Source organism: Ambystoma mexicanum, chromosome 4p (assembly GCF_040938575.1).
Source record: "Ambystoma mexicanum isolate Mex_15411 chromosome 4p, UKY_AmexF1_1, whole genome shotgun sequence".
NCBI classification, from domain to species: domain Eukaryota; kingdom Metazoa; phylum Chordata; class Amphibia; order Caudata; family Ambystomatidae; genus Ambystoma; species Ambystoma mexicanum.
Genome location: NC_090927.1, coordinates 1048071554 through 1048098686, shown reverse-complemented (window position 1 = coordinate 1048098686; position 27133 = coordinate 1048071554). Strand labels below are relative to the sequence as shown.

Below are 27133 nucleotides of genomic sequence, written 5' to 3'. Positions count from 1 at the left end.
AAGATGTAGAAACAGATAGCCGGACTAATAAGACTTCCATTTTTACATTGGAAGTAAACGATAAAAGAGAACACGACAAATTAATGTTATATTTGATTGCCGGGTAAGCAGAATCACAGTCTACATGTAGAATGGAATAGTCAGCTGGTAAGATATGCACTATTCATTTATATACAACAGGAACAATGCTCTTTTGAGCATGAAAGAACGGATGATAGATAAGAAATCAGATTTGACTGGAAGCAGTGAGCTTCTTAAAATGGGGTGAGTTTGTGGGCCATTCTGACCAGGTTATGGAGGAGAGTAAATGGAACAGTCACCGGCACAATACATAAGTGGACATACATATATTAGGACAACAAACATTTGACATTTCTAAGTGCAGGTAGGCGAAACGGCCATCTGTGCTCAGGATGAGACCATGATGGGTGAAGTTCTAGTGTGGAGGCAGAGGAAGTGAGGGACAGAGGCAGGTTAGAGGCGAGGGAAACATGTTAGCTAGCAGGCAGATGAGAGGTAGGTTAAGAGGGTAACCCTATATCCGGAGCAAAAATGGCCGAAAACCAGGTCTCAGTAACAGACCAGATCAGGGTCATGTGCCTGAAGAAATGAAAACATCTCAGGTTTCTGTGCTACTAGGGAATGTGAAAGGCAAGTTCCCAAATGGTTTTTATTCCATTTGGGGATATAGTAATTAGCAGAAGTATTTCTGATATGTAACTAATACTTTTTTAACGAAATATAGCATGGAAATAACACATGGAGCTAATTATTTTTATTACAATTGTGGCTTGTGTGCATTGCACTGAGTAATGTGGCACTTATGGGAAACCAAGTATGACCCAAAATAGAGTTGCAAACATGTTTTAGATGAAGCGGTCTGAAATTAATTACATTATTAGGGGCAAGAAATTAGGGTTGCTCACACAAGAAACTATGCACTGATGCAATCACAAAGAAATATCTCAATGACCGGCTACGTTTCAGATAGGGTTGCAGCAACGGTATTGGCCCTCCCAAAAATAGGATGACTCTCTACATTCATTCTAGTTCCATCTTTTAAGGAATTACTATGCATAATACTTATTTCTATCAACTACATTCTCCCTAACACCAAACAATATTTTGGGGTGTCAAAAATTAAGTCACAAGTGCAAGAATTGGAAGAGGCTTGATTTAACAGCTCACAGAAAACTATTTCAAAATCAATAATTTCTGAATAAGTGCTTGTTTGCTAGAGTTTCTCCATGGTAGCCCAGCAAAGAAACTTTGATATGAGGCTCACATTGAAACAAATCTTGGGATAAAAGCAGCAAAGTCTGTGATCTTGAGTAGCCTCGCTGCCTGCATAAGACAAATGTTGGATAACCATTTCTTTCTCCATTTCTGGTCTAAAGCGTAGAGGTCACAGTTTCAGATACAGGCACAACGTCAATACAAGGCATCAAAAAGCAGAGTACCCAAGGAAAACAACATGATCAATACAATCGTCGGGTAGCCAATCACAAAACTAGGTTGGGCATGCATACCGAAAGTAAATTGAAAGCAAGGTAATGTCAAGTTCAGGAATATCCCAAGAGCAAGTGCAGCGAGCTCCTCTTATAAACTACTCCTGAGTGAGAGGAGCAACGCCATTTGTATGACGTCATAAACATGTGCTATGCAAAGGAAAGTACAGCTGGCCCAAAGAAGTGCAGAATAAGGTGGCCAGGAAGTGGTATCTTTCACATGGAAGAGTTCAATTGTTCCACAATTTCATTGATACAATCGCCTGTTTTCATACCTAATGTCTAACTATCAAAGTTAGATACAATGTTTGTGTGCAAATTAAAAGTATAGAAAATCCATAATCTACAATTTGAAGACGAGGCAACACTGGTGATATGACATGGTATTGGGGTTCGGATGGGAGACCAGTTCTACGTTTTTGATTTGTTTTTAGTCTCTTCCTCCCAATCAAAGTCCAATGTCTCGTCATCGAGGTCCGCTGTAGTGGAAAACAGAGACTGGCATGTCAGAGATTTGTTGCGTACGGGCTCGAGCTCAAAACACTTTCTCCTGGGGCCTGTGTTTATTTCATGGGTCCCCGAAGGCAACTCTGAGGCTTGCTTATTAGTGCATTGGACATGCACAGATGGTGGATTTATGGGAGTCGGTTCAGGTGGCGGTGAAAAGGAGAACTGGGCCAGTCTGGCCAGTGTGCTGGAGGACACCTTCGCTTTGCTTTGGATCCCAGGCTGTTGCTCTTTGCCTTCCCTCTCTTCTGAAGGAAGAGTTTCATGGCGAGGCTTTTCCTTTGAGACAGTCTCTCCAGGCTTTACTGCACTGGGCTTGTCAGCTTCCTTTGCCATTACTTTCTCAATTGTGTTGCTCTTTGCTTGACCGTCCACTGAGCCGCAGTTACTTGCTGAACTGCTGGCAATAGATTTTTTAAAGCCGGTTTGATGTCCGGTGACAGAGGGCCCAGTCTTCACTGCAGCGAACACTTGAAGGCCTCTCCCATCATTCAGGGCAAGTGCGCATCTGTTCTCCAAGTTACTATTTCCTATTCTGCCTGTTATCTTTGTCTGCAGCTTTGCTGAAGGACGAGAGGCCGGATTCAGCTGCCCTTCTTCACCTGGCCCTTTAGGACGCTCACTTCCGTTAGAAGTCTGGTTGACAGAAGGAATGTGTGGGCTTGTGTTTTCTTCTGATGAATGCACAAGCTTTGACTTCTGTTGAAATGAAAACCTGCCCAGTTTAGCTAGCACAGGGCTTGTGCATGTGTCTGCTTCAGGGTAGCAGGAACTTGTGGTTGCCTCTTCGCCCTTAGACATTTGAGCATGACTTCTTTTTTTCAAAGAAGACCGAGGATTCTTTCCCCCAATGGGTGTACTATGAGGTGGGCCTATAGGGGAACTCATAACACCATCTGCTGTGCCATCTAAGAGATGTTCAGGTGCTGGTTCAGGAGTTCTGCCTGCACTCAAGGCAAGTTCCTGCAGCGCTTCTATGTGTTTCTTCCGGAGTTTCTTAGAGACCCGTTCTGTAATAATTGAATCAGAAGTACCAGCAGCTGAATCGAGACACTTTTTCTTGCTGCTTTTGATGTTACCTGCTTGGCCTTCTGCTTCTTTTCTATTGGATTCAGAAGCTGTCTCGTTTGCAAAGTTTTCAATGCTAAGCGATGCAGTGTGACATGGATCTTTGATCTTGGCCTTGTTTTTGCTGATGCTCATGTTCTCTTCACAACCACTGGCTTTGGGCCTTCCGTTAAAACCATTTGGGGTGTCTTTGGCAGCAGGTTCTCCCACTCTTGTAGATACTGGAGACACCCTGTTAGTTTCTGACTTTTCACCTAAGTGGTGCTCAAGAGAATCAAACCACTCCAATCCCTTATCACTACCTCCATCTTTGTGTTTAGTGGCAGGCCTTGAGCTATTCTTCATAGTGGCCTCGTGGCTGGTGGCAGGGCCCGCCTCTGAAACGACATTTGCATTCTCTGAAACCAGTGCAGTGGACAGACCGCTGTTCTCTTGTTTGTCTGATGGACCGGTTGGCACCATTTGCTTTGGGTTCACGCCACCACTTGCAGAGGTTATGGTGCTTCCAACACTCCTTTCCCCTGCCTGTGATTGGCAGGAAATGTCCTCCTGAAGCCTGCAGGGAAAAAAAAGAATTAGTTTTTGAGGATGCCATTTCCAACTTGTATATAATTTCTACAACCCTCCTCCATTCTCAAAGCTCACAATGTAAACACAAAACCGAAATATCTTTTGACATTGTAACGCCAAAAATGACATGTAAGCTGATCTTACAGAATACCATTGTTTACATGACCAAACATTTATATTTTATATAGAACAAAAGAATGCTGACACAGTGGGCAAGCATTTCAGGCTGAGAGACACAGCTACAATGTGTAGGGAAAGGTTACCGAGTCTTACACTCAACAACAGGGAACAATTGATGACATGCTTGTGCGAACTCATCTAAACAACTGCAAACATCTTGAAATAGCTTTTTCCATCCGCTTTCGTTCATCATTACCAAAGTGGGCCAACTTCATGCAAATACGTTCAACCATGCCTCAAAAGGATGCACCTCACTGACTAGGGCAAACTGGGTTGTAATTAATCTGGGGATGGTTGTCTTCTCATGCAGATGGGTGTCCAGACTTCACCTTGTGGGGGCAGGAGAAGACTGCATTCAGGAGGTGAACAATCCTATCCAACCCTTTGGAGGGTGGGGGGGTGGCAAGAAGTATGCCTGTGTATGCCATGTGTGCATGTTTAAACATGCATCCCGCTTGCAGGAATCTGTGTGAGCAAAGGAAGGCCAGGATTTTTTGCAGGTTTATGGCAACCTGTGTTTCCGATGTGCTTCCTGTCCTGAATGCGACTTATGACATCATTTCTCCAGCAACATCCCAAAGAGCTTGGCACGTTCTCTAGAGAGATAGAACAAGGACAGCCAAGTTAGTTTTAGAAGGTGGGTATGGTCATCCAGCTTTAGGGAGGGTTTCGTAAATGATCAGTTTATCTAAGCGTGGGAAAGATGGAAAAAGGTTGGAGAGAAAGAAGGATGCAGCGGTGCAGATTTTCCCAACAGTTCCTGTCTCCAGATATTCACATGAGGACCCAATACACAACCATTGATGGAGAGCCTAGACTTTAAGGAGTGGTCTGCAGCCACTCCCTGTTATCCCTGTTAGCAGAGCGGTCCTTGCATCGTGCTTTCTGAAGCTATCAAATGGAGCACATTAACTTTTCCCCTTTGGAAGGCTAGCTGAGTAAGAGTGTCACGAGGTAGACCTGGCAAAGCCTCGGGAAGGTGTACAGAATAAACAGGTAACCAACAGGTCCGGGTGGGCCTCCAGCTTCGCGATTAGGAAGGGAGTAGTTTCTTACCTGTAACTCCATTTCTCCAGCGTTGGTATCTTTCATGGATTCACATGCTTAGAATATTCCCCGTCGTCAGACTGGGAACCCTCGGTACACATATATAGTCGTTTCCTATAGGAAAAAACTTCCGACACTTGTGTGTCCTATCCACATCTACGTCCTCTCTGGGGCCGTTCATGCATGCCCCGTAGGACGTAGCGGTATAAAAGCCCCGCCCCCGCGGGTCCCGTCAGATTTCGGCCCCTCCAAAGTAGAAAGGGGAACCTGCTTATGCACATATCTTGCACATTGCATTCCGGGAGGCTGGTGGGCGCATGTGAATCCATGAAAGATACCAACGCTGGAGAAATGGAGTTACAGGTAAGAAACTACTCCCTTCTCCAGCATTGGATCTTTCATGGATTCACATGCTTAGAATAGATTGTATAGCAGTATCCTAAAAGAAGGAGGTGAGAATGCAATGTAACATACCCTACAAAAAACACCCCAAAACCTAATATATATATATATATATATATATATATATATATATAGGCACGTAGGCAGCAACATATTTTCTGATATATACATATTCATAATACATATTGCTCAAAACAGGCACACTAATGAACCAGAATAGGCAAGGCAAACGACAAAGCTTAACCGTTTTTGGCTTACCTCATTGAAACAGATGGCGCAGGACTGCCCTTCCCATCTGTACCTCATCCGCGTGCTGCCTTTCCAGGCAGTAATGGCGCGTAAACGTGTGTGGGACAGACCATGCCGCCGCCTGGCAGATGTCTGTCAGAGGAATTCCTGCCCATAGAGCCGCAGAGGAGGCTGTCGATCTCGTGGAATGGGCTCTAGGGCGTCCTTGTAGGGGTCTCCCAGCCTTGGAGTGACTAAAAGTAATTGCCGAAGAGACCCAACGAGCCAGGCCTTGCTTGGAGATTGCCCTTCCTCTCGCCGACGGACCGTAGGCAATGAACAACTGTCTGGTAGTTCGGATATCTTGCGTCCTTTGCAGGTAAAATTTTAACGCCCTTTTGACGTCCAGAGTATGAAGGGCTTTTTCCGCCGACGGGGACGCAAAGAAAGTAGGAAGGGCCAGGGTTGAGTGCTTGTGATAGACTGTCGGTACTTTCGGGATGAAAGTAGGGTTAGTTGCTAAAATTACTTTGTCCTTAAAGAATCTCATATATGGAGGATCTATGACCAATGCCTGTAATTCCGACATTCTTCTAGCCGATGTAATGGCAATTAAGAAAGCCAGTTTCCAAGATAGGAACTGCATGGATGAAGAGGACATTGGCTCAAATGGAGGCTTCATGAAGGCAGCCAACAACACATTTAAACTCAACGACGGTGGGAACCGCTTCGTAGGGGGGAAAGTTCTAAAGAGACCCCTCATGAAATGTTTCACCAGTCTGTCACTGAATAATGGTGAAGACTGCCTCCTCCTCGTAAACCTTGAAATGGCCGCCAAGTGCACTTTGATGGACGATGATGACAGCCCACTCTCAGCTAGGTGAAGAAGATACGGAAGAATTTGTTCAGGGGTTACTTCTAAAGGCTGAATTTCGTGCTGTGTTTCACATCACGTACAGAACCTTCGCCATTTGCATATGTATGATTTGTTAGTCGAAGGGGCCCTAGCCGCCTGCAGAATTCTCCGGCAATCCGACGAGACTTTCAAGCTGCCGAACTCTGAAAAGTCAGGAGCCATGCTGTTAAGTTGAGGCTGTCCGGATTGTGGTGCCACACCGTTCCCTTGTCCCTGGACAGAAGGTTCGGCACTTTCTGGAGAGTTATAGGCTGTTCCAACGACAGATGTAGGAGGTCTGAAAACCATGGTTGTCTCGGCCAATACGGTGCCACTAGGATGACCCGGTATTTATACCTGCGAATCCCCTGGATTGTCCTCCGTATAAGGGGGAGCGGAGGGAAAGCGTACAGGAACTTGTCTGTCCAAGGAAACGAGAACGCTTCCCCCAGGGATCCTTTTTGAGGCCATCTGCTCGCGAACTGTTCGCATTTCTTGTTTTCTTTCGTTGCGAAGAGGTCGATTGATGGGGTCCCCCACCTTTCGAAGATTATTTGTAGCTGACCGGTGTCCAGCTCCCACTCGTGTATTTGAGCCATTGTCCTGCTCAGGGAATCCGCTTGCACATTCTTCACAACCGGGAGATGGTAAGCCACTAAGGATATGTTGTGTTTCAATGCCCAGTGCCAGATCTTTTGAGCTTCCGCCGAAAGAGTCCTGGATCTGGTGCCGCCTTGCTTTATCAAGTAGAACATGGCTGTCGTGTTGTCTGTCAGCACTCTTACTTTTGATCCTTTGATATGTGGAAGGAATGATTTCAAGGCCCATCTCACTGCTCTCAGTTCCAGTACGTTGATGTGTAGGTGCGATTCGGTCGAAGACCATCTGCCCTGGGTTTGATGATCGTTCATGTGTGCTCCCCAACCTGTCAGGGAGGCGTCCGTGATGATGGTGTTCTGAAATTCCGGCTCTTGTAGAGGAACCCCTCTGTCCAGGTTGTGAAAGATTTTCCACCATTGGAGGGATCTGATGACACCCTCGTCGTTGACGGTTATCCTATCTGACCACCGGCCCGTGGCCTGCTTCCATCTGTCCGACAGGAACTCCTGTAGAGGCCTCATGAACAATCGGCAGTTTGCTACTAGGTGGATGCATGAAGCCATGGAACCCAGGATTGCCACATATTTTCTCACGGAAAACGTGCTCTGTAGGCAAAGTCGACTCGTCAGTTGTTCGATCTTCAGTATTCTGTCTAGGGACGGTTTCACTATTCCTGAGTGGGTTTCGAATTGAGCTCCCAAGAATTTCAAGCTCCTTGAGGGCTTTAGAGAAGACTTTTCGAAGTTCACTGCGAACCCCAGTCGTTGCAGAAGCTGTAAGGTGGCTTGTACGCTGTCGTTGGTCGACGCTGGGGAGGATCCCCTCACAAGCCAGTCGTCGAGGTACGGGTATACATGATGCCCTCCCTTTCGCAGCCAGGCTGCCACAGGTGCCAAACATTTTGTAAACGTTCTTGGGGAGGACTTTAGACCAAATGGGAGCACTGCAAATTGGTAGTGTGTCTGACCTACCATGAACCTCAGAAACCTCCCGTGTTTTTGACACACCGGAATGTGGAAGTACGCGTCCTGTAGATCCAGTGACGCCAAAAAATCGTCCCTTTGGACGGATCTGATCACCTCCTGCATGGTAAGCATTTTGAATTTTTGACTCTGTAGGGTCTTGTTGAGGTCTCGCAGATCGAGAATAGAGTGCATTTTCCGTTTGGTTTCTTTTACACAAAACACCGTGAGTATACCCCTAGGCCTTTCTGCGATGCAGGGACTAATTCGATGGCGCCTTTCTGTAACATGAGTGTTACTTCCTGCCGCAAGATGTTTAGATGTGGCTGGGATAGGTGTATTGGTGGACATTTTGGAGGTTTGCATTTGAACAGTAGGGAATGTCCGTACCTCACAGTGTCCAAAACCCACTGATCTGTAGTGATGGTCTCCCATTCCTCGATGCAGCTTGACACTCTTCCTCCCAGAACGGTACGCTTCCCGTCATTGTTGGTCTTTCTGTTTGCTCGTCGATGACGAATAAGTTGGTCGTCTCTTGGAAGACTGGAAGTTTCTGCGCCGGCTTGAGGTCGGAGAGGCGCGTCTATATCCTTGAGAAGGATACGCTGATCTACCAAAAGATCTATCCCTGGTTGCTGAGAATCTTGAGTTTCCAGATGCTCCTCTAAAGGGACGAAAAGAACGAAAGGGCTTACCGCTCTGGAGAGAACCCAACGAGCGTGCTGTATCTGAGTCCTCCTTCATGCCCTTCAAGGCCTCGTCCACCTTTTCTCCGAAAAGAAGATCACCTTCGAAGGGCATGTCCAAAACTTTATACTGTACTTCGGGTCTGAAGTTGGTGCACTTAAGCCAAGCCTGGCGTCTTAGAACAACTCCGTTACTTATTTGTTTAAAACCCGAATCTGCCAGGTCCACCGCTATGTTAATAGCATGATTAGATGCTTCTTCGCCTTCTCGAACCAGGGACATAGCCGTTCTTCTATGTTCTTCCGGGAGGTGGTCCAGAATAGGTGCCAGTCGGTGCCACATCTCCCTGTCATATCTGGCCACAATCGCCAGGGAGTTAGCTGCTTTCACCGTTGAGGCCCCCACAGAAAGAACCTTCTTACCAAACACGTCTTGGCGCCTCGCCTCATTATCTGGAGGGGTAGAGCATTTATGTTGGGCCTTTGCTTTTCTTTTACCACCGAGTCCGGTGTAGGCTGAGACGAAAGACACTTCGGTGTAGAGTCTGGTACCTTAAATTTCTTTTCAATGCGGCCTTTGACAGCAGGCTCAGAAAATGGGTGACGCATGGTTTGAACACCTTCTTTCCAGACATGGTCTAAAATGGGTATTGAGAATATTGAGCGTCTACTCTTGCCCATATGGTCAAAAAGAAAACAGTCCTTTTTCTCCTCCTGTTGGACCAGGCCAAACTCCTTGCATGCTTTTTCCATCATGGAATGAAAGGCACCTATATCGTCCGGTGGTGACGGGTGAGTGGGACTCTTCGGTGTTTCCATTTCCACATCCGACACCCAGGATGGATCCCTAGATGGTGAGAGGGATATATCTGACGCTGACCCGTGGTCAGACAGGGAGTCCGAAAGCTCACCTTCCTCCTGGACTGGTGGAATAGTTGGAACCCCAGTCGGGCGGTGTGAAGGGCCGGGCTCGTCGACGGGGCGTGTCGACGGTATAGGTGGTAGCCTTTCGTCCAGCGATTTCAGCAGCGAGTGCAAGGAGGACAGTACCTCCATGGACAGGGTCGCCTGAGAGCTTGGAGGTTGAGTAAACACCTGAGAGCAGGTTGCTCCTGATGGAAACCTGGCTCGTAGACCTAGGCCCACCGGGCTCACAATTCTGAAGCCGTCGTCTTCTTTCGCCGCAAATGACGCTGCCTGTTCTTGTAGCAATGTGTCAGGCAGCCCCATATCGAATACTTCTGGTCTCCAGGCCAGAACTTCCGTCGACGAGGACATCGTCGCCGAGGTCGTCGCTTGGTTGATGACCGGTGAAATCGACTGCGTCAGAGGCAGTGAGGACACCGACTGGTTCGTCGTCGTCGACGTTGGGCCTGCAGGTGGTTTAGGCGGTCCCGCCTTCACAGCGCTCTCCCTGCGTTTATCCAACTCTCTACTCGTGGCTGATCTGTGTTGATCGCCCGAGGAGGATTTAGGCCTTTCCTTTCCTTTCTTCGACGAAGTTGACGATGATGTCTTTCTTGAAGAGTCTTTAGAAGAGTCCTTAGAAGAGTGACTTCGTGGAACGTCCTTTTCCACAGGTCGTGACTTCTTAGCCGGAGGTTCCGACGAAGTTGGGCGTCGAGGGGCTCCTGATGTTTTTGCAGAGGCCACGCTGCGCACAGAGCCCACTTCTGACTGAGGGTACGCTCCCGCACCGTCATTTAACCATGATACCAGCCGTCGATTTCGATTTTCTGGGAGAAACCTTTACATATTTCGCACTGGTCTGCCGAGTGGTGAGGGTGGAGGCAATAAATACAGTCTAAATGGCCATCCCCCTCGTAAACCTTCTTCAATCCGCATGTGGCACACGGGCGAAAAAGAGGTTTTCCCGACATTCCGAAAAAAATTAACAAACTCACAGGAGTTCGACGATTCGAAAAAATCTAGCCGTAGAGACTACGCGAGGAGATCCCACTATCTTTGGAGATGGTTGAAATCTGACGGGACCCGCGGGTGCGGGGCTTTTATACCGCTACGTCCTACGGGGCATGCGTGAACGGCCCCAGAGAGGACGTAGACGTGGATAGGACACACAAGTGTCGGAAGTTTTTTCCTATAGGAAACAACTATATATGTGTACCGAGGGTTCCCAGTCTGACGACGGGGAATATTCTAAGCATGTGAATCCATGAAAGAGCCAATGCTGGAGAAACTCTAGGGAGCTCTCTGTGTGCAATGCCCTAGGCCGTTCCACTCAAGCTCTCCCTCAGATACCTGTGGGAGAATGGTCTTTACTTGCAAGGCCCGCTCACTCGCACTTTTAACTCAAATAATGAAATGCAACTGGGTCTGCCCCATTCAGCGTCGACACCTACCCCAAAAGCCCATGTGCAGTTTATTCTCATTGCTAAAGGGAGACTGTCCATACAACATTGGAAACTCCATGCTGGCTGGAACATGCTCTTTCTTACCATATAACTGGTAAAGGCTATGCAGATGTTCCCCAAAGATCTTGCATGCAGTTTTAAATGTAAAGTATTCGCAATAAATAGAAAGGTCATTAAAAGTGGATCTTTTTGTTGTGGTTCTGGGCAATTCAAATAAGTAAGTTTCCATGTGAGCAATATAAACATTCTTGTGTAATTGTTTGTATTTGTATTTATTTGAAGAAAAGGGAATTCAATTTGAGGAGAAATAACTTACAATAACACCCTTGCAGACTGTGGAGGCTATCCCCGGAAGGTGACTCAATAATAGTACAAAGATGAAAGCAAGCAGCGGGCCAGTTTATGAGGGAGTAAAAAAGTGGAACATACACCAGGGACAAAACAAACAGAACACACATGTTCTCCTAGTCCTTGCTCTCCCTCCTTCACAACTTGTTGGGAATGCCTGTATCCGCAGGTGGTTTGGAAAAAAACAAGCTTTAAGAGATAGCTGTCCTTTTAAGAATTTTAACATGATGGGACTACATCGGGCATGTGCGGCCCTTTGTGCACCAGTCCCTCCTTTCACCCCTAAGTCACCAACCATCCAAACCCAGTTCCTTTCAGTTTTTTTCTCATTTAGCCTACTGGCGGTTGTGATAAAATATATGCTTTTACTGGGGATGGCTGGGTGGGTGTTGTAAAGGAGGGAGAGCAAGGACTAAGAGAACCTCAATCACTATGAAGGTATTTTTTCTTTTCTCTGTCGTCCTGCTCTCCCCCCTTCCCAACTGGTTGGGACATGACTAAAAAGCCTCAATGATTGTTAGGGTGGAGTAGACAGCATATATGCGATTTAAGCAAATAAATTGCAAAGCCCCTCTTGGGCAAATTTAGCATCTTTCCTGAAGGATGCATCCAAAGTGTAATGCTTGCAAAAAGCTAGTGAAGTGCCCAGGTAGCAGCCCTGTACACTTCTACAACGGGGATGTGCCTAATAAAGGCTACTGGTGCTGCCTTAACTTTTGTGGAATGGACCTGAAGTCTCTGCGGAGCTGAAAGCCCCCTCACGTCGTCGTAAGCTTTTGCAATACCTGGCAGTTGAAGCTTTTACAGCTTTACTGCCAGGAGAGTGGCCGCCATAAGTGATAAAGAGTTGGTCTGATTTTCTGAACAGTTTGGTTCTCTCTAAATGGAATTTCGGAGCTTGTGACACATCCAGATTATGTAGGGGCTCTTCCGCCAGTGAAGAATGTGGTCTAGCATAAAAGATCGGAAGGAACATTTCTTAATTTAGATGAAATTCCAAAACTGCTTTAGGTAAAAAGGTAAAAAGAAAAAAAGAAAAAAAAAAAAGAGGGCATCATACGACCGACTACCTTATCTCTAGGAAAAATAAGATCTGGCTCCTTTGAGCACAAATCCTGAAGCTCTCCAACTCTCCTCGCTGAAGAAATTGCTACTAAAACACTGTTTTCCATGTTAAGAGATCCAAGTTGCAAGAAGCCTTACGTTCAAAATGTTTGTAGATTAACGCAGATCAAGCCCAATTTAAATCCCACTGTGGTGGAGGCTCGCGAAAGGGTGGATGCAAATGAAGGAGGCCTTAAAAATGCTTGTTTGATAAGGTAAAAGGTTTCTGTTCTCTGTTCAATTAGGCACTGTGAGGGGTAAGGAATGAAAGCCAGACACAAGTCATGTTTTTGGTTAAATACTTCAATTAAATGCATTGGGTTGGGAAAAGGCCTCTCTGTCCCTGCATTAAGAGGAGTTTCCTGACCTATAATTAAAAACGAAGGAACTGTTGGTGTTAGGATGTCAGAAATCAAAAGCCGTCGTTGTGTCCAAACATTCTATTCTAACCCTCACACTATAAACAAAATAATAAAGTGAAAAGGGAAATGTCTTTTACCTGAGGTTTAAAAAAATGTGCATACAAGAAACAGCACAACACCAAAGTAACTGTTATCTGGGAAGAAAAGGGCTTGGTTCCAGAGGGGGACTCCTTCCCCTGGATTCTCCAATTGTGTATCAATGTCTCTGGGACGAACAGTTGTTTGCATCTTTTCTTGGCCCACAAAAATCCTGTTTAACCTTATACGCTCTTCTTTAACAAAAAGTTCCATCTTTGTTCAACAAATAATCCCTGGTCTTGTTCTTTTTCATAGGTTTGCAACTTGCCTGGTGTACTCTCCTGCCAGGATACCTCTTGAACTCAGAACTGCCTGGTTTATGTTTGCCAGGATTTCATTCATTCACTTTCCTCTTAATAACCAAGTAGCATATACCCTTCTTGGCTGGGTATATCGACTTGCTCTCAGTCAAGCTTTCCCCACAATATTTCATTCACTTCTTAATTTGGGGTTCAGGTTGGCACTCTGCCTTTTTTCTTTTATAAACAATTTTTGAAATAATTAACTTTCTGTATCTTTATAGCATTCAAAGTCTCTTTGGCAAAGTCAATGAAATACCCTGGGCTCCTCACTATGCAATGGCAGACTCACCGGCTCTGTGTGGCGTCCTCGGTCTTGCTCGCGCTTACACAGCATTCCTTTGGTGCTTGTCCCGTGGTCTGGGTGGCTGACGGTCCTCCTGATTCCTCTGCGGCTCTGCTCCTGCACGCTTTCTTCTCTCTAGCTCTTGGTAAGGAACACAATGCTTCTCTTGGTGGCTGTATGCTCCGGGTTCCTCTCACAGTTCCCACGATCCCCTCGGCCCACCTCTCTCGCACCACATCTTGGTCCTCTTCTGTCAAGGAGCTTCCTCGCTCCGCCACATGCCTCCAGCCTCTGTATATTGGCTTGTGCTTCCAACCTCTGCATGCTGGTTCTAGCCTCCAGCCTCTGTCCGCTGCTACTGGAGAAGCCATATCTTCGCCCGAGCCCGCCGACTTTCTGCCAGTGCGCTGACCATTTTCTAATGGTGCAGCGTACAGGTGTCTTCCAACAACTAGCATGCTTGCTGCACTTGTTGCTCTACATCTATTCATATATCCTCATTTCAGTGCTCAGGTGGTTGAGGAAATTGAAGCACATTGATGTTTTTTGCTGTTTAGCATTTGGAAATTTGCTTTTACGAATTCCACATGATATATCAGTTCCATAAAAATGGAAATGGGAGCTTGTGCTATTTAGACCACAAATGGCAAGTTGGTCTGGATGATGTTGGGAAGATGCTTTACTTTCTGTAAAGGGGGGGGGATAGATATATGGCAATAGGCCAATAGGGTGTTGGGTATCAAGGAGTCTTCTACATGGGCAAATGGGGCATCCCATGTATCATCCAATGAAGTCATGACATCTCCCCGGTAGTTGTCTCCTCCCATGTGATCCTCCATCACGTAGCCAGCCCCAGGGTCAGGATAAGGTAGTGGCTGCCGTCCTTTGGCCACATGGGAGGAGGTTACTGCCAGGGAATATGAGATGACTCCATTGGATTCATTGCAGCACCTATTGCCGACATAATGTTTGCAAGTGTCGACTTTCATTCCTGTTGATATCAGAAAAGACATACAAAATATTGGGCCTCATTACAAGGTTAGCGGTCTGGTAATAACGATGCCGGTATGGGAATACCGGCATCATTTACCGGCATCGGCAGGGACCCGCTGTGACCGGGTAGCACCTTGCCGGAATGAGCGCAGACATGCGGCAGCCATGCCAGTAACACCGGCATGCCGCAAGGAAGTGCACATTACGAGGTGCACGGACATGCACTCAACAGCATCCAGATGCCAGTAAGAACGGTTACCATGATGCCGTTAATAGCGATCTGCTGTGTTGAAACCTGCCACAGGTGCACACAATCAGCACAGGTGGAGGCAATGGAGTCTGGCATAGCAGAAAAGAAGTACTCCCACACACCACACCCCTTTCAAACCCAAAATGCGACCATTAGCAGTTGCAATACTGGGGCTGGAGGAAATGCCTGCACTGCTCCTTTTCCAGCAGGCATTGAACCAGGGAATGCAGCGGAGGCGCGGGAGGCAAAGGAGGCAGTCACCAATCCCTCGTCTAAGGGCCAGCCCATTTGACCTAACCCCTGCACAGATCCACACCCTGCACCGCCTGGACAGGGACACCACATGCACAATAGTGGACCTCATTCATGATGACCTGGTAAGCCTCATCAACATCTGGACAGCCATCCTCCCCCTTGCTGAAGGTAGTGTATGTGCTACACTTCTTTGCCACAGGCACTTACCAGAACACAGTGGGGCAGCTGCATGGCATCTCCCAACCATGTTTCTCCGGTGTGCTCAACCAGGTGCTAGATGCCCTCCTGAAATACGGAAGGGGCCACATATATTTACCACGGACTGCGGAGGAGGAGAATGCTACCAAAATAGCATTCCATGCACTGGCATGCATGCCAAACGTAACCAGTGTCCTTGACTGCACCCATGTGGAGCTGGTAGTCCGGCATGCCGTGGGGGTAGTGTACCGCAAAAGGAAGCTGTACCATTCCCTGAATGTCCAGATGGTGTGCGATGCAAGAAATATAATAACACATTGCTGTGCAAGATTCCTGGGATCCACAAATGATGCCATGGTGCTGCGCAACTCCACGCTACACCGCTACATGGCACGACACTCTGCACAATGTACCTGGGTGCTGGGTAAGTATAACCACAGGGCAATGAGGGGTGTTGTTTAGGGGGGAGGCCACAAGCATAGGCAACCTGTCTGCTGGCTGGGGTATGAGGGGTGTTGTTGGGGGGGAGGGGGGACCACACGCATAGGCAACCTGTCTGCTGTCTGGGGTATGAGGGGTGTTGATTGGGGGGGACCACAAGTATAGGCAACCTGTCTGGTGGCTGGGGTATGAGGGTTTTTTTTCGGGGGTGGGACACCACAGCGTCCTGGGTGGCAAAAACTGTGACCCCAATGATTTCAACAGAATGTGGGACACAGCCAACTGATGCAGATGTGGCATGCCTACACACCTGTGCGTAAATGTAATCAACATACACAGCGCCTATCCCAGCACATGCACCTGGAACAGCATCAGACATGAACCACAGGTACCACAATGCACCACCCTGCAGTCACAATGCATGAAATGCACGAGCGCAGCAAAGTACATCACGGGTCATGCAGCCATGCCTGAGCGAAATCCAACTGCCACACGTGGAAATCTCTGTCACTGCACCCACCGCACAGGTAAACTGCAGACCTTAAGGGACACTTCCAAATGCAATGGTTCAAGCATGGAAACAATTGTAATAATCAGTTACCACCACTGACATATGAGCGAGTGGTGCAGGACCCATCCACAGTACCTCAGTTCCACCATGCTAATACACACCCAGCCTCATCACAGAAACGTTTGCTTTCACTGGCGGAACATACCACCATTGTGCCTTGGTCATATGGGGAAAGGCGTTGGACAAGTACATGGTGACATGAAGTAGTCAAAAGCATGATTAGCAAACCACTGTGTATCAAAGCACATCAGGCAAATGTGTCATGATGCACTCTACATGTATAGTAATAATTTTTCTTTTGCAACACAACCATCAGATGTCAGTACATCATGGACCTTTTCACTTCATTTGTGTGAGTGCTGTATCTGATGGAAAGGTCCCTAAAACGTGAATGGCACCCATACCCCACAACCATGGATCATCCCCAAGTACACTTACCTGGGTCTTACTATGAGGAAATGTCAAGTGCAGTCATGAATAATCTGTGGCATGTGACCATGAACACTGTACAGGCACTGCACACAAGGAATGACAAAGATATTCACAAATACACTTTCTATTGCTCCTTTGCAGGTGATGCTGGGTATCCCCTGAAGCCGTGGCTCCTGACACCCATCAGGCAACCAGTCAACAGGCACAAAGAGGACTACAACCGTGCACATGCACGCACTCGTGTCACGATTGAGCAGACTTTTGGGCTGTTGAAGGCCCGTTTTCGCTGCCTCAGCAGGTCGGGTGGGCACTCATATCGGGGCCTGAGAAGGTGGGCAAAATAGTGTTGGCATGTGCCATGCTGCACAACATGTGCATCCGGCGCAATGTATCCCTGCCCCCTGGCATGGACCTGATGCCACCTGAAGATGAGGAGGATGATGATGGTGAAGATGCTGCACATTGGTCACGGCACAATGTGAATGAAGGATGTGCAGTACGCCAAACTTTGGTTGCACAATACTTTTGAGGGACTGGGTGACACAAGGCACTGGGAATGGGGGACACTGGGCAAAGGGCTCTGTGAAAAAATAAATGGACACACACTCAAACAGCAATGTCCAGTCATGTGTTTATCTTATGCACACCAGGTGTATTAATCAGATGACAACTATGTACATTGAACATGAAGCAACGTGCACCTCTATCCCTGAAAGTTCAACACACTACCCCACCCCCACAGCCCCAATAAACCGATGCCCCACCCCCCAACTGCCCCCAAACACCCACACCCCTCAACACCACACCCCCACACACAACTGCCCCCACACACCCACAGCCCCCACACCCCAACTGCCCCCACACACCCCACCCCCCCCACTCCCCAACTGCCCCCACTGCAAGTTCAATTTGACTCCCTCATGACATGTACATGCAAGTCTGGCTACTGACGCCCCCCTTTTGGTGGAGGGGTTTGTTGGTCTGTGCGGCGCAAACTATGCAGTGACCGATGCACCAGGTTTGTCTGCGTTGAACTTGCCGGGGTCATGCTGTTTGATGGAGCGGGTTGTGGGTCTGTGTCTGCATTCCGCTGTTGGGCCATGGTGGCAACCAACTGGGTGACAGCCTGTGTCATGGCTGCCATTCCTTTCCACACGCGCCGGACCACACGGTACACATCACGGCTGACTGCCCTGGAATTCTCCTGCAGGGCTTCCTGCATGGCCCGGCGTTTGGCTTCACCGTCCGCCACATACTGCCTGACCATGTCATGCATGGCCTGCTGGTGCTCCTCCATGCGGGTCAGCTGCCCCTCCAGGTCCCTGATGCTTTGTGCAGCAGGTGGTTGCACGGGAGGTGGTGTGTGTGTGTGCTCCCGGGGCTGTGTGCACCTTCGACCATGTCATCCACAGAGCTCTGGCCACCTGAGCCAGGTTCCAGTGAGAACCGTGGGGTAGGCAGCATGGGTGGGGTGTTTGGCATGTCTTCAAGCATGCTTTGCTTGCTGTGTCCGCTACCTCCTCCTCTGCACTTTGTTATGCAGATTGGGCCGCCTCAATCAGATCACTGGTTGCCATTGACTGTGGCCCCTCCACGTCACTGGCCACTGGGGATACCACCTCTTCCACCTAAGGTGGTTCCTATGCCCAGATGTGTTTTGGGTTGGGGCTTTTGTGCCAGGGGTGGGTCTTTGCTGGGGTTCTTTTCTGTGTGTCCATTTCTCCTGCTCGGCTTGCTATCCAGCCTGTGTGTCCTGTTGGCTGGGGGGCTGTGGCGTGGGAGCTGTGGGATGCTTCTGTCCAGCCCTTGATGTAGAAGGCCCCTGGCTGTAGGCGTTGCCATCCCCTCGGCTCAGACGTGCAGGTGCTTTCTTGAGTGCCGGGTGTGTTCTGACTCGCTGTCTGATCCTGTGCCTGTGGAGGACAGTGATGCGGGGCATCAGTCATGGGTCAACGTACATCCTACATGCATCGATGCTAGTACATTCAGGGTCCTGTGCATTCTCGTGGACATGTTGGAGGGGCAGGCATGGTGCTTAGAGGAGTTGGGGGGGGTGCAGTGTTTGAGCATCCTTTTGGTGCAGCCATGATGTGCATGGTGTATGTTGGGTGGGCTACAAGTGTCTCGTGACTTGCGTGTTGTAGCCGTGCCTCAGGGGCTGTGTGCCATCTGTTGTTTAGATGTGGGTCAGATGTGCTTGCACTATGTGCGTAGATGCATTGAGGTTTACAATGCGTGCGTGGTCATTCGTCAAGTGTGCCATTGGTAGTTGTGATGTGTGCACCATGCAATGGGATGGCAGAGTGGTCAGGCCTGCATCTGTACGGTGATGTATATGTGTGTGTGCGCATGCAGATGGTGCATGTGTTTGCAATTGGGGACTCATGTGGTTTGTGTCAGTGGGGTTTGTTGGGTGTGTTCATGGCAGGGACTTTGAGGTTTTGTAGGGGCTGACTTTAGGTGGGATGTGATGGGCCATGTATTTGCTCCCATCTGCTTGCCATTTGGACTCCGCCATTATACTTGGGGTATAAGGTGTGTGTTGTGACTTTGGTATTACGCTAAGGGTCGCTCAACGTCATAGGCCGATGAAGGGACTCCCATCACTGCATGGCCAACACCCTTTATTGACTCCATATCCATCACTGTGTTGCACGTCTCCTCCCATCGTGTAAGCCTAATTGGGGATGGTGCTCCTCCACCTGTGGCCAGGCCCTGGCTGCGATTCGCAGAGAGGATGTTGCGGACACGTACAGTGTGTGGTGTTGTACCCACTGCAGAGACCTTTTGCGCCACCTCCTCCCATACAGTTTTCTTGCGGATTTGTGCTCCCCGGCGCAGGTCTGCGCAGAAAACTACATCAGCGTGCTCCACCAGGGTATCCGCTAGCATATACAGCTCCACGTCACTGAACCGTGGCTTTCGCTGCCGCACTGTGCCTTTCCTCGTAGCCATGTTTGTCTGCTTGCTAACACACTGCACAGTTCTCTGGTCCAGGTGCTGTAAGCAGAGGATTGCAATGGATTGTGTTTTTAAAGATGGCCGCCGGTGTGATGACAATGCTTCTGGTGCCGGCATTACCGGTATTGGGGATACCGGTTCTTACGGCATCGAGAATGCCGGTGCCGGTGTCTGCGGCATCAATGATGCTGCTATCAGGGGTTTGGAGGGCCTTACCGGCATGCCGAGATGCGCATGCACACTGACTCAGAATCAACCGTTGATTCTGGCAGCAGTGCAACACAGACACGGTTGCAAAGGCATGCCAGTAATTTTCTATTTTTAAACGGCCAACTCGTAATGAGGCCCATTATGTGAGCAACTGAAGCTTTCAAGGGATTTAAATTGTAATCTAAAGCCCTATGGCAAAACCACTGCCATTTACTATGATATTACTTCTGTGTGGAGTCAGAAATCAGAGCAGGACACAAGGAGGTCATGTTTTAACAAGAACAGTTTTATTGAAAGAAAAATGGTTTGGAAAAATACCTCTCACCCTATGCTATGGAGGGTTTCCCTGCCTATGAACTAAAACTAAGGATCTGTCTGTTCCAAGAAGTCGATAACTAAAACTGGCCTTGGGCCTCATTACGAGGTTGGAGGTAGCCTTGCCGGTTGTACCGGCAAGGCTACCTCCAAACTCGCATCCAGGTCCGGCACCCGTAAATGGGCAATTACCAGGCTTTTCCGGCCCAGCCAGACCCGGTAATTGCCCTTTCGCGGGTGCCGAGCCCGGTACATCCCCATTCCTATTTGAGCCCCATATGGTTCAATGGGGAGGGTTGTAGCACCGGTACAGTTAATGGTACCAGTGCTACCATCATGTTCTGCTCGCGGGTGCCGGTACGGCCACCAAGTCAGACCTGGTGGCTGCAAGGGCACCCGCAAGCAGAACTCCTAGTATGGCGGTACGGTAGCAACGGTGCCATTGTTGCCTTACCGCCATACTTGTAATGAGGCCCCTTGTGTCCAAAACGTCCTAACCTTACACTCACATTATCAACAAAACACAAAGGGTGCAAGGACATGTCTCTGACTTGATATTTGCGAAATAAAGTGTTTGAAACCAAAAGTATCAAAATCGACTCCAAATGAAATGTTCTCCACAGTAAACATCCTTGGGCCCAGAGGTGGGTCCCCTTCCCCTAGATTTTTGATAGGATGGCAATTAGTGTCTCTTGTTAATAACAGTTCCTTTGTTGAACTCACAAAGCTCAAATAAGCTTTACAACAATCCTTCTGCAGTATCTCTTGTAACCCAATAGATCACCTGGTGTACTCCCCTGCCAGGACTTCTTTTGCAGTTTCCTGAATCACCTGGTATACTCCCCTGCCAGTTATCTTTCTCAACTTCAACTGCCTGGTGTAATCGACGGCCAGGGCTTCTTTTATGGTTTTCTGAGTCACTTGGTATACTGCGCTGCCAGGTATCTTTATTTAACTTCACAGTTCTTTGGCAATACAACAAAAGCATATGCCGTGAGGACTTGGTATCATTTGCTCAATCTAAACTTCTTCCCCACATTGCCATTTAATTGATCTGTACTTGATTGCAATTTGTCCTGATGCTTTGCCTTGTCTGCATTCAAATATATTTATTGGATAACACTTTCCCCTCACTGGCATCTCATGCTCTATATTTGTTTGGGGTTTCCTTTTGTACTTGGTCTTGTTTGCATTTAAGTAGGCTTTGGGTATTTTCTACACCAGCAATCTCATATTGTTCAAGTACTTGGTGGTGCGCTTGTTGGAACGCCCCAAGGCCCCCAGCTACTTGGGCAGACTCACCGGTGGTGTCTAGCATCTCTGACTCTGCTCATGCTGTGTCTGTGTGGCTCCTGCGGAACCGCTTTCCACTCCAGATGTGTACAGGCGCTTCCCCAGCATCCGCTGCGGCTCTGCAGTGACACACCAGCTATCTCACTCGGTCCGGACTGGAGAACGCCACTTCTGCGAATGGGTCTCCCGGCTCTTCATGGTCGCATGCGGCTTCTCTCTCCTTGTTCCGGCAGCTTTCCAGCGCTTCAAGTTCATGAGCCTCGGCATGAGGTTTGACATCCTCTTCTGCACTCCCCTTCTGACATTGTGGTTGCCATTTTTAAATGTCCTATGCACAGAGGGATTTGGAAAACAACTAGTCTGCATGTTGTAAATCAGACTCCTGACAGGTTGCACAAACTCCCTCATCTTCCTCCTCGTCTCAGTATATGAGTGGTTATGGGAGTTGGAGTCCATGGATGTCATGGGTCTTTTAGCTCTTAGATGTTTTTTTTATTTTTCTCAGAGGTTTCACCTTAAGACATAGTAAAAATAAAAGGTGTTGTATGTGTGTTGTGGGTGTTTGGGCTACACGTGGGAGCCTGGCCAAAATAATAGGCCATTAAAAGCTCAGGTATTAGAGGATCCTTATCATGGGAAAGGGCGACTACGGCGTTTGACCCCAATAATGTCAAAGTGTCTCCTTAGTACTTGTCCCCTCCCATGCGATCCTCCCTCATAGATCCACCCCCAGGGTCAGGATCAGGTAGCAGCTGCCATCCCCTGGCCACTGGGGAGGAGGTCACCGCCAGAGAATCCGTGATGAGTCCACTGGATTCATCACACTTCCTTGTGGAAGCCTTCATGGAAGCCAACATGATCTTTACATTTTGATCAGATAGATGTGAATGAACAAAGGTCCTTCAGCAACCAAGCCTTCAAATTCAGTAATTGAGGGGAGGGGTGAAGAACCTGCCCTTTCTGTTGAGACAGAAGATCTTCCATCACTGGTAGATTTACCTTTTTTGATACTGCAAGATCCAGCAGATCCGCAGACCTAATCTGCCGTGGTCAGAATGGGACTATGAGGATCATCAGAGTTGTGAGCAGTCCAGATGCAGGGCGTCTCCCAAAGATTGACATCTCCTTCCCTCTCTCCATCCCTCCCTCCCTCAATGCAAACAGAGGACACATTGCATTGTACTGGGTTGCAAGGTCCACCGATGGGCAGCCTCAATTTGGAATAGCATTCTCATAACTGATACTTTTAATTCCCATTTTTGTGGAACAGATTCTAGTCTGCTCAATCTGTCTGCCAAGACATTCTTCTTTTCCTCTAGAAGGGACACTATCAGAAAAAGATGGTTTTCTCTGGCCCAATACCATACATTTTCTATGAGAATATACAGAGGACGAGAGTGAGTCCCTCCTTGTTTGTTCACATAAAACAGTGTGGTAGTAATGTCCATAAAAACCTTTATCACCATTCCCTGAACTGAGGGAAGAAATTATTTTAGAGCATAAAAACTGCTTTCAGTTCCAGAACATTCATAGGGTCTTTTTCCTCTCCTACATTGACCAAAGACCATGAACTGTCAAGTCCTGGCAATTAGCCCACCACCCATACTCTGACAAGTCCATTGTTACTACAGGTTGATGTAGAGGAGGTTGAAAGAGAAACCCGACCAACAGATTTTGTGAATTTGTCCACTAAATTAGGGATTCTTGGATATGATTTTGCACCAAAATCTCCATGCTCTGAGGCTCCGACAGCCGATTCCATTTGAGGGCAAGCTGCCATTAACTCGTTCTCATTCAAAGGATACCAGATGTATGCAAGATGCCTTCAGCCCCAAGAGCCGTTGGAACCACCAGGCCGACAGAGACCGATGTGTCATGAAAACTGATTACTGTTGAGATTCTGTCTAAAGGCGGAAAGGTCTTTTTTAGAGTAGTATCACTAACTTCTAAAATGAATTGAATCCTTTTAGATGGGATTCATTTTGGCTTGGCCAAGTTTATAGAGAAGCCTAAATTGTACAACGTGTCTCATGTAAACTGCATCTTCTGCAACACTTCCTTCTTGGACTGCGCTTTTAACAACCAATCGTCCAGGTAGGGATAGAGATGAGCCTTCCTCAACCTTAATGTGAGCTGCTACAGCACCCATGATTTTAGTGAAAACTCTGAACCAAATTCAGCCTGAAAGGGAGACCGGTTTATTGGTAATGCAACTTCCCTATAGTAAACCTCAGGTATTGACATTGTTCCTTCAAAATGGGTTTGTGGAAATACACATCTTGAAGATCTAGGGCAACAGTGTGTCGCCAACATGCTCAAGTGCCAATAACCCACAAGGGAGGCTACCTGACAGATGAGGCAGTGTCTGCTGTGCTCTTATGGCTATGGCCCTGCACCCCAAAGGTATGTGTGTTAGGTTAGATTTTCAGTTATATGCTAAATCTTCCTTCACTGTGAGACCCCCAGAACGTTTTGCTGGACTTGGGGATTGTTTTTCTATTGTCCTGGGTGAGTGGGAATTGTTTTTCCCTACTCACCCCTTCTTTTACTCTTTTTATGGGTGACCTTTTTATGTCCCTCCATACTTTATTTTGGGAATTATACTTTCCTATAACTTTATTGGCTCATGCATTTTCCCCATTGTAGCACACAGCACTTTCTGTGCAGTGTTGCAGCAGTGATCCTTGGTCTGCCCTTTTATTTTCTCTAGGATTCCTTGTGTGAACTATTTTTCCCAAGGGTAGAAGGATACTTATGTGGAGTGCTGAAGGAATACATAGTATCCCATCCCCCTTTCTCACTGCTCCTGTAACATTTCTGTTACAGTGACAAGCTTACTATTATGGATAGTGGCAGAGGACATACTTTAATGACTTGTGTAATTATTACACACAGGTTGTCAAACCAGCCTTGGTAATGCACAGAAGGGTCACCATTCTGCTAGAATGAAGGCTTCCTTCTTTAGTCGCTATTTTTAGTGTTCTTGTCCTTTCTTGGTCCTTCTGCATCCCTGGGTAGGGGAGGTCCTGGTTGAAGTTTTGTCTTCGGGGTGAACCATTTGTATAGCCCACCGAGGCTCCAGAAACACTGCTCACCTATGTCTTCTGGTGGGCCTGAGAGAAACCAGTTCCCACTGGGCGGGGGGCTGGGTTTCCTGATTGGGCAGCCACCTGCCCCTTTCTGTAAACTGCAGGGAGAGCTTGCAGAAGTTGTGTGTTGGTTCCTGTATATGTGTCCAATTGTGGAAGCTGAAGACAAGTCGACCACTGAAGCTGAATCCGATGAAGAAGAAGGGAAGATGATTGTAGCTGATTCCAGCGACTGGAGATGTCTGTTGTTTAACCAGACCCTTTCTTCCATGCCAACTGGGTGTCCCAAAGATGATAACTCTGACCCTAAGACTGTTGGGACCCATCAGTATTAAGAAGACCTGTATTTTAAGCCATCCCAGAACGAGCTGAGATCTTCCTACAAACGGCCAATGCTCTGGGACCTTGAGTCCGAGTGTTGTGCACATCTTCCGAAGTCCGATTCTCGCTGAAACTTTGGTGGACTCTGACTGGTCCCCCAGAAGCAAGATTCCACTCCTTGAAGTCCCCTCACCAGAGTGCTGGACCAGATAGCGAGAAAAATGCATTCCTGCAATGAACGTTCTTCATCTGGTACCTTGAAAAGGGTGCCAAACCCATAGAGCCATGATAAGCACTGAAGAATCCTTTGTTGGGAGCCTTTTATGTCGACTGCCGCTGCAAGTTCCCATCCAGTGTCCTTTCTCTCGTCACCTTGAATCCAGAGACTGGGCCCTGTGCTGCTGCATCGTGAAGGTGTCCGTCTGTAAGCTCTTCTTCACTGCTGAGGTACTGTGTGGTTGAGAGTAGTACTTATCTAAAGTCCTGCGTCACTCCTGTGTGGCTGAGTGGGTGATTTGTGTGTTTAGGAGTTGGCCCATATTGTTCGGCCAGGCCTAAGGCTAGAACACATCCAGAGACCTTCTACAAAGTCCCTGAACACTTTCTATTAACTCTGAAGTCTTTACATGTTGGATGAGAAATCCTGGGGAACTCTGATTTTCCTGCATCTGAGACTCATGCTGACCTAACTACCGTTGGCCACTAGTGTCCCTCCCTCTGCCACTGAGATCACTCATGCCTTAGAATAGGGAAGGACTTTAAAAGATAAGGCCCCTGTCTTGAAAATAAAACAAGCGTTACTTGCTAAAGGTGCTAGTACAGTAACTGTATTTCTGAAATAGATTAAGCTACTAGTTGTTACAAAGTACTCACTTACCTGTGAATTGCTGATTGCCATTCTGAAAAGTATACGTTATTTATTTACCTTTGAAAGGTGTTCCACTCTTCTAGAAAGTAACAGTTGGTATTTCTTTATTATTCCTGATACTGAATAAGTATAAAGGTTTACCACTAGAGTCTACTCACCTTGAATAACTTCATGCCACCCTAAATGTGTAACATTAGGTTTTGCTTACCTTGAACTGCTTAGAGCTTTTCTGAAACAGTCTTAGATTTCTCGCTTGCCTTAGAATTGTGTTCCACCTTTCTGAAAAGTAACATTGGTATTACTTTATTATTCCTGTAACATAACATATTAAGTATAAATGTTTACCAATAGTGTTTACTCACCTTGAATAGCTTCTTGCCATTGTAAATGTGTATCCCAAGTTCTTACTTATCCATCAGTTGCTCACTGCCTATTGCTTACCTTTGAATTGTGTTCCACTATTCTAGAAAGTAACGTTAGTGTAACTGTAGCAATTCAGAAAGGAGAATAAGATACATATGTTCCAAAGTGGTAACCTGTTGGGTTGGTAGTATAATTGTATTATTCCGGAAACAGAATACTCTTTACAAGTGACTAGGTACTTACTTGTAAGAGTGTTGGTATAACTATAGTAATCCTGAAATACACTGTAGGTTATTACCAATAGGGTCTACTTACCTAGAATTACCTAAAGTCATTCTAAAAGTCTACTAATGTGGTTTTACTCCCCATGAATAGCGTCATGCCATTCTCAATTTGTACCACTAGGTTTGACTCACCTTGAACTGCCTACTGCTATTCTAAATAAGGTTTATACTTTGGTTTGCATACCATAAGTATATAGTTGGTTTTTATAATTGTGCCTATGAATGATAATAGTACTCACCTTTTTAAAGAATTCTCTTTGCGAGTGTATATATAAAAGAAACCATTGTTTGTATTATAAATACATTTATCAGTGTTTCTTTGGACCATGTGTATGCTGCAAGTTCTTCGTACCTAACTGCAGCCCTCTCTCCCTCCTAAGATAAGTCTGACTGCTCGATCTACACTAGCACAGAACAGGTCTATACTAAGAGTTGGAGTCAACTGTATTGCCCAAGGTATAGTTTTATGACTTTAGAAAAACTTTCTAACAATGTACACAGAGGTTTGTTGGCAACGAGTAGCTGTGATGTGTCAGAAGGTAGCCAGGATCAATACGCAGTCGGACATGTTTCATGAGGTGGTCAAGCAAATACGTTTCTTTATTCAAGAGATTTCTACAATTAGGGCCAAACCAACCAAATAAATGGGTCTAATAATGAAAAAGGAAAAGGAAACTCTTGCAGACTCTTCATCCACCGAACACAGAGGGCTCCCCTCAGCCTTGTG

The 27133-nt window shown here is 47.1% G+C and overlaps 1 protein-coding gene across 2 annotated transcripts in view; it reads right to left on the bottom strand.

The window, feature by feature from the left end:
- Positions 1-760: 760 nt before the first annotated feature.
- Positions 761-27133, bottom strand: part of MCM9 (minichromosome maintenance 9 homologous recombination repair factor) — a 907286-nt gene continuing 880913 nt past the window's right edge. For both annotated transcript variants that reach the window (XM_069606612.1, XM_069606613.1), the window contains exon 13: positions 761-3639. In XM_069606612.1, the coding sequence (XP_069462713.1) occupies positions 1920-3639 (1720 nt within the window). In that variant the 3' untranslated portion in view covers positions 761-1919. The remainder of the gene's footprint in view (positions 3640-27133) is intronic.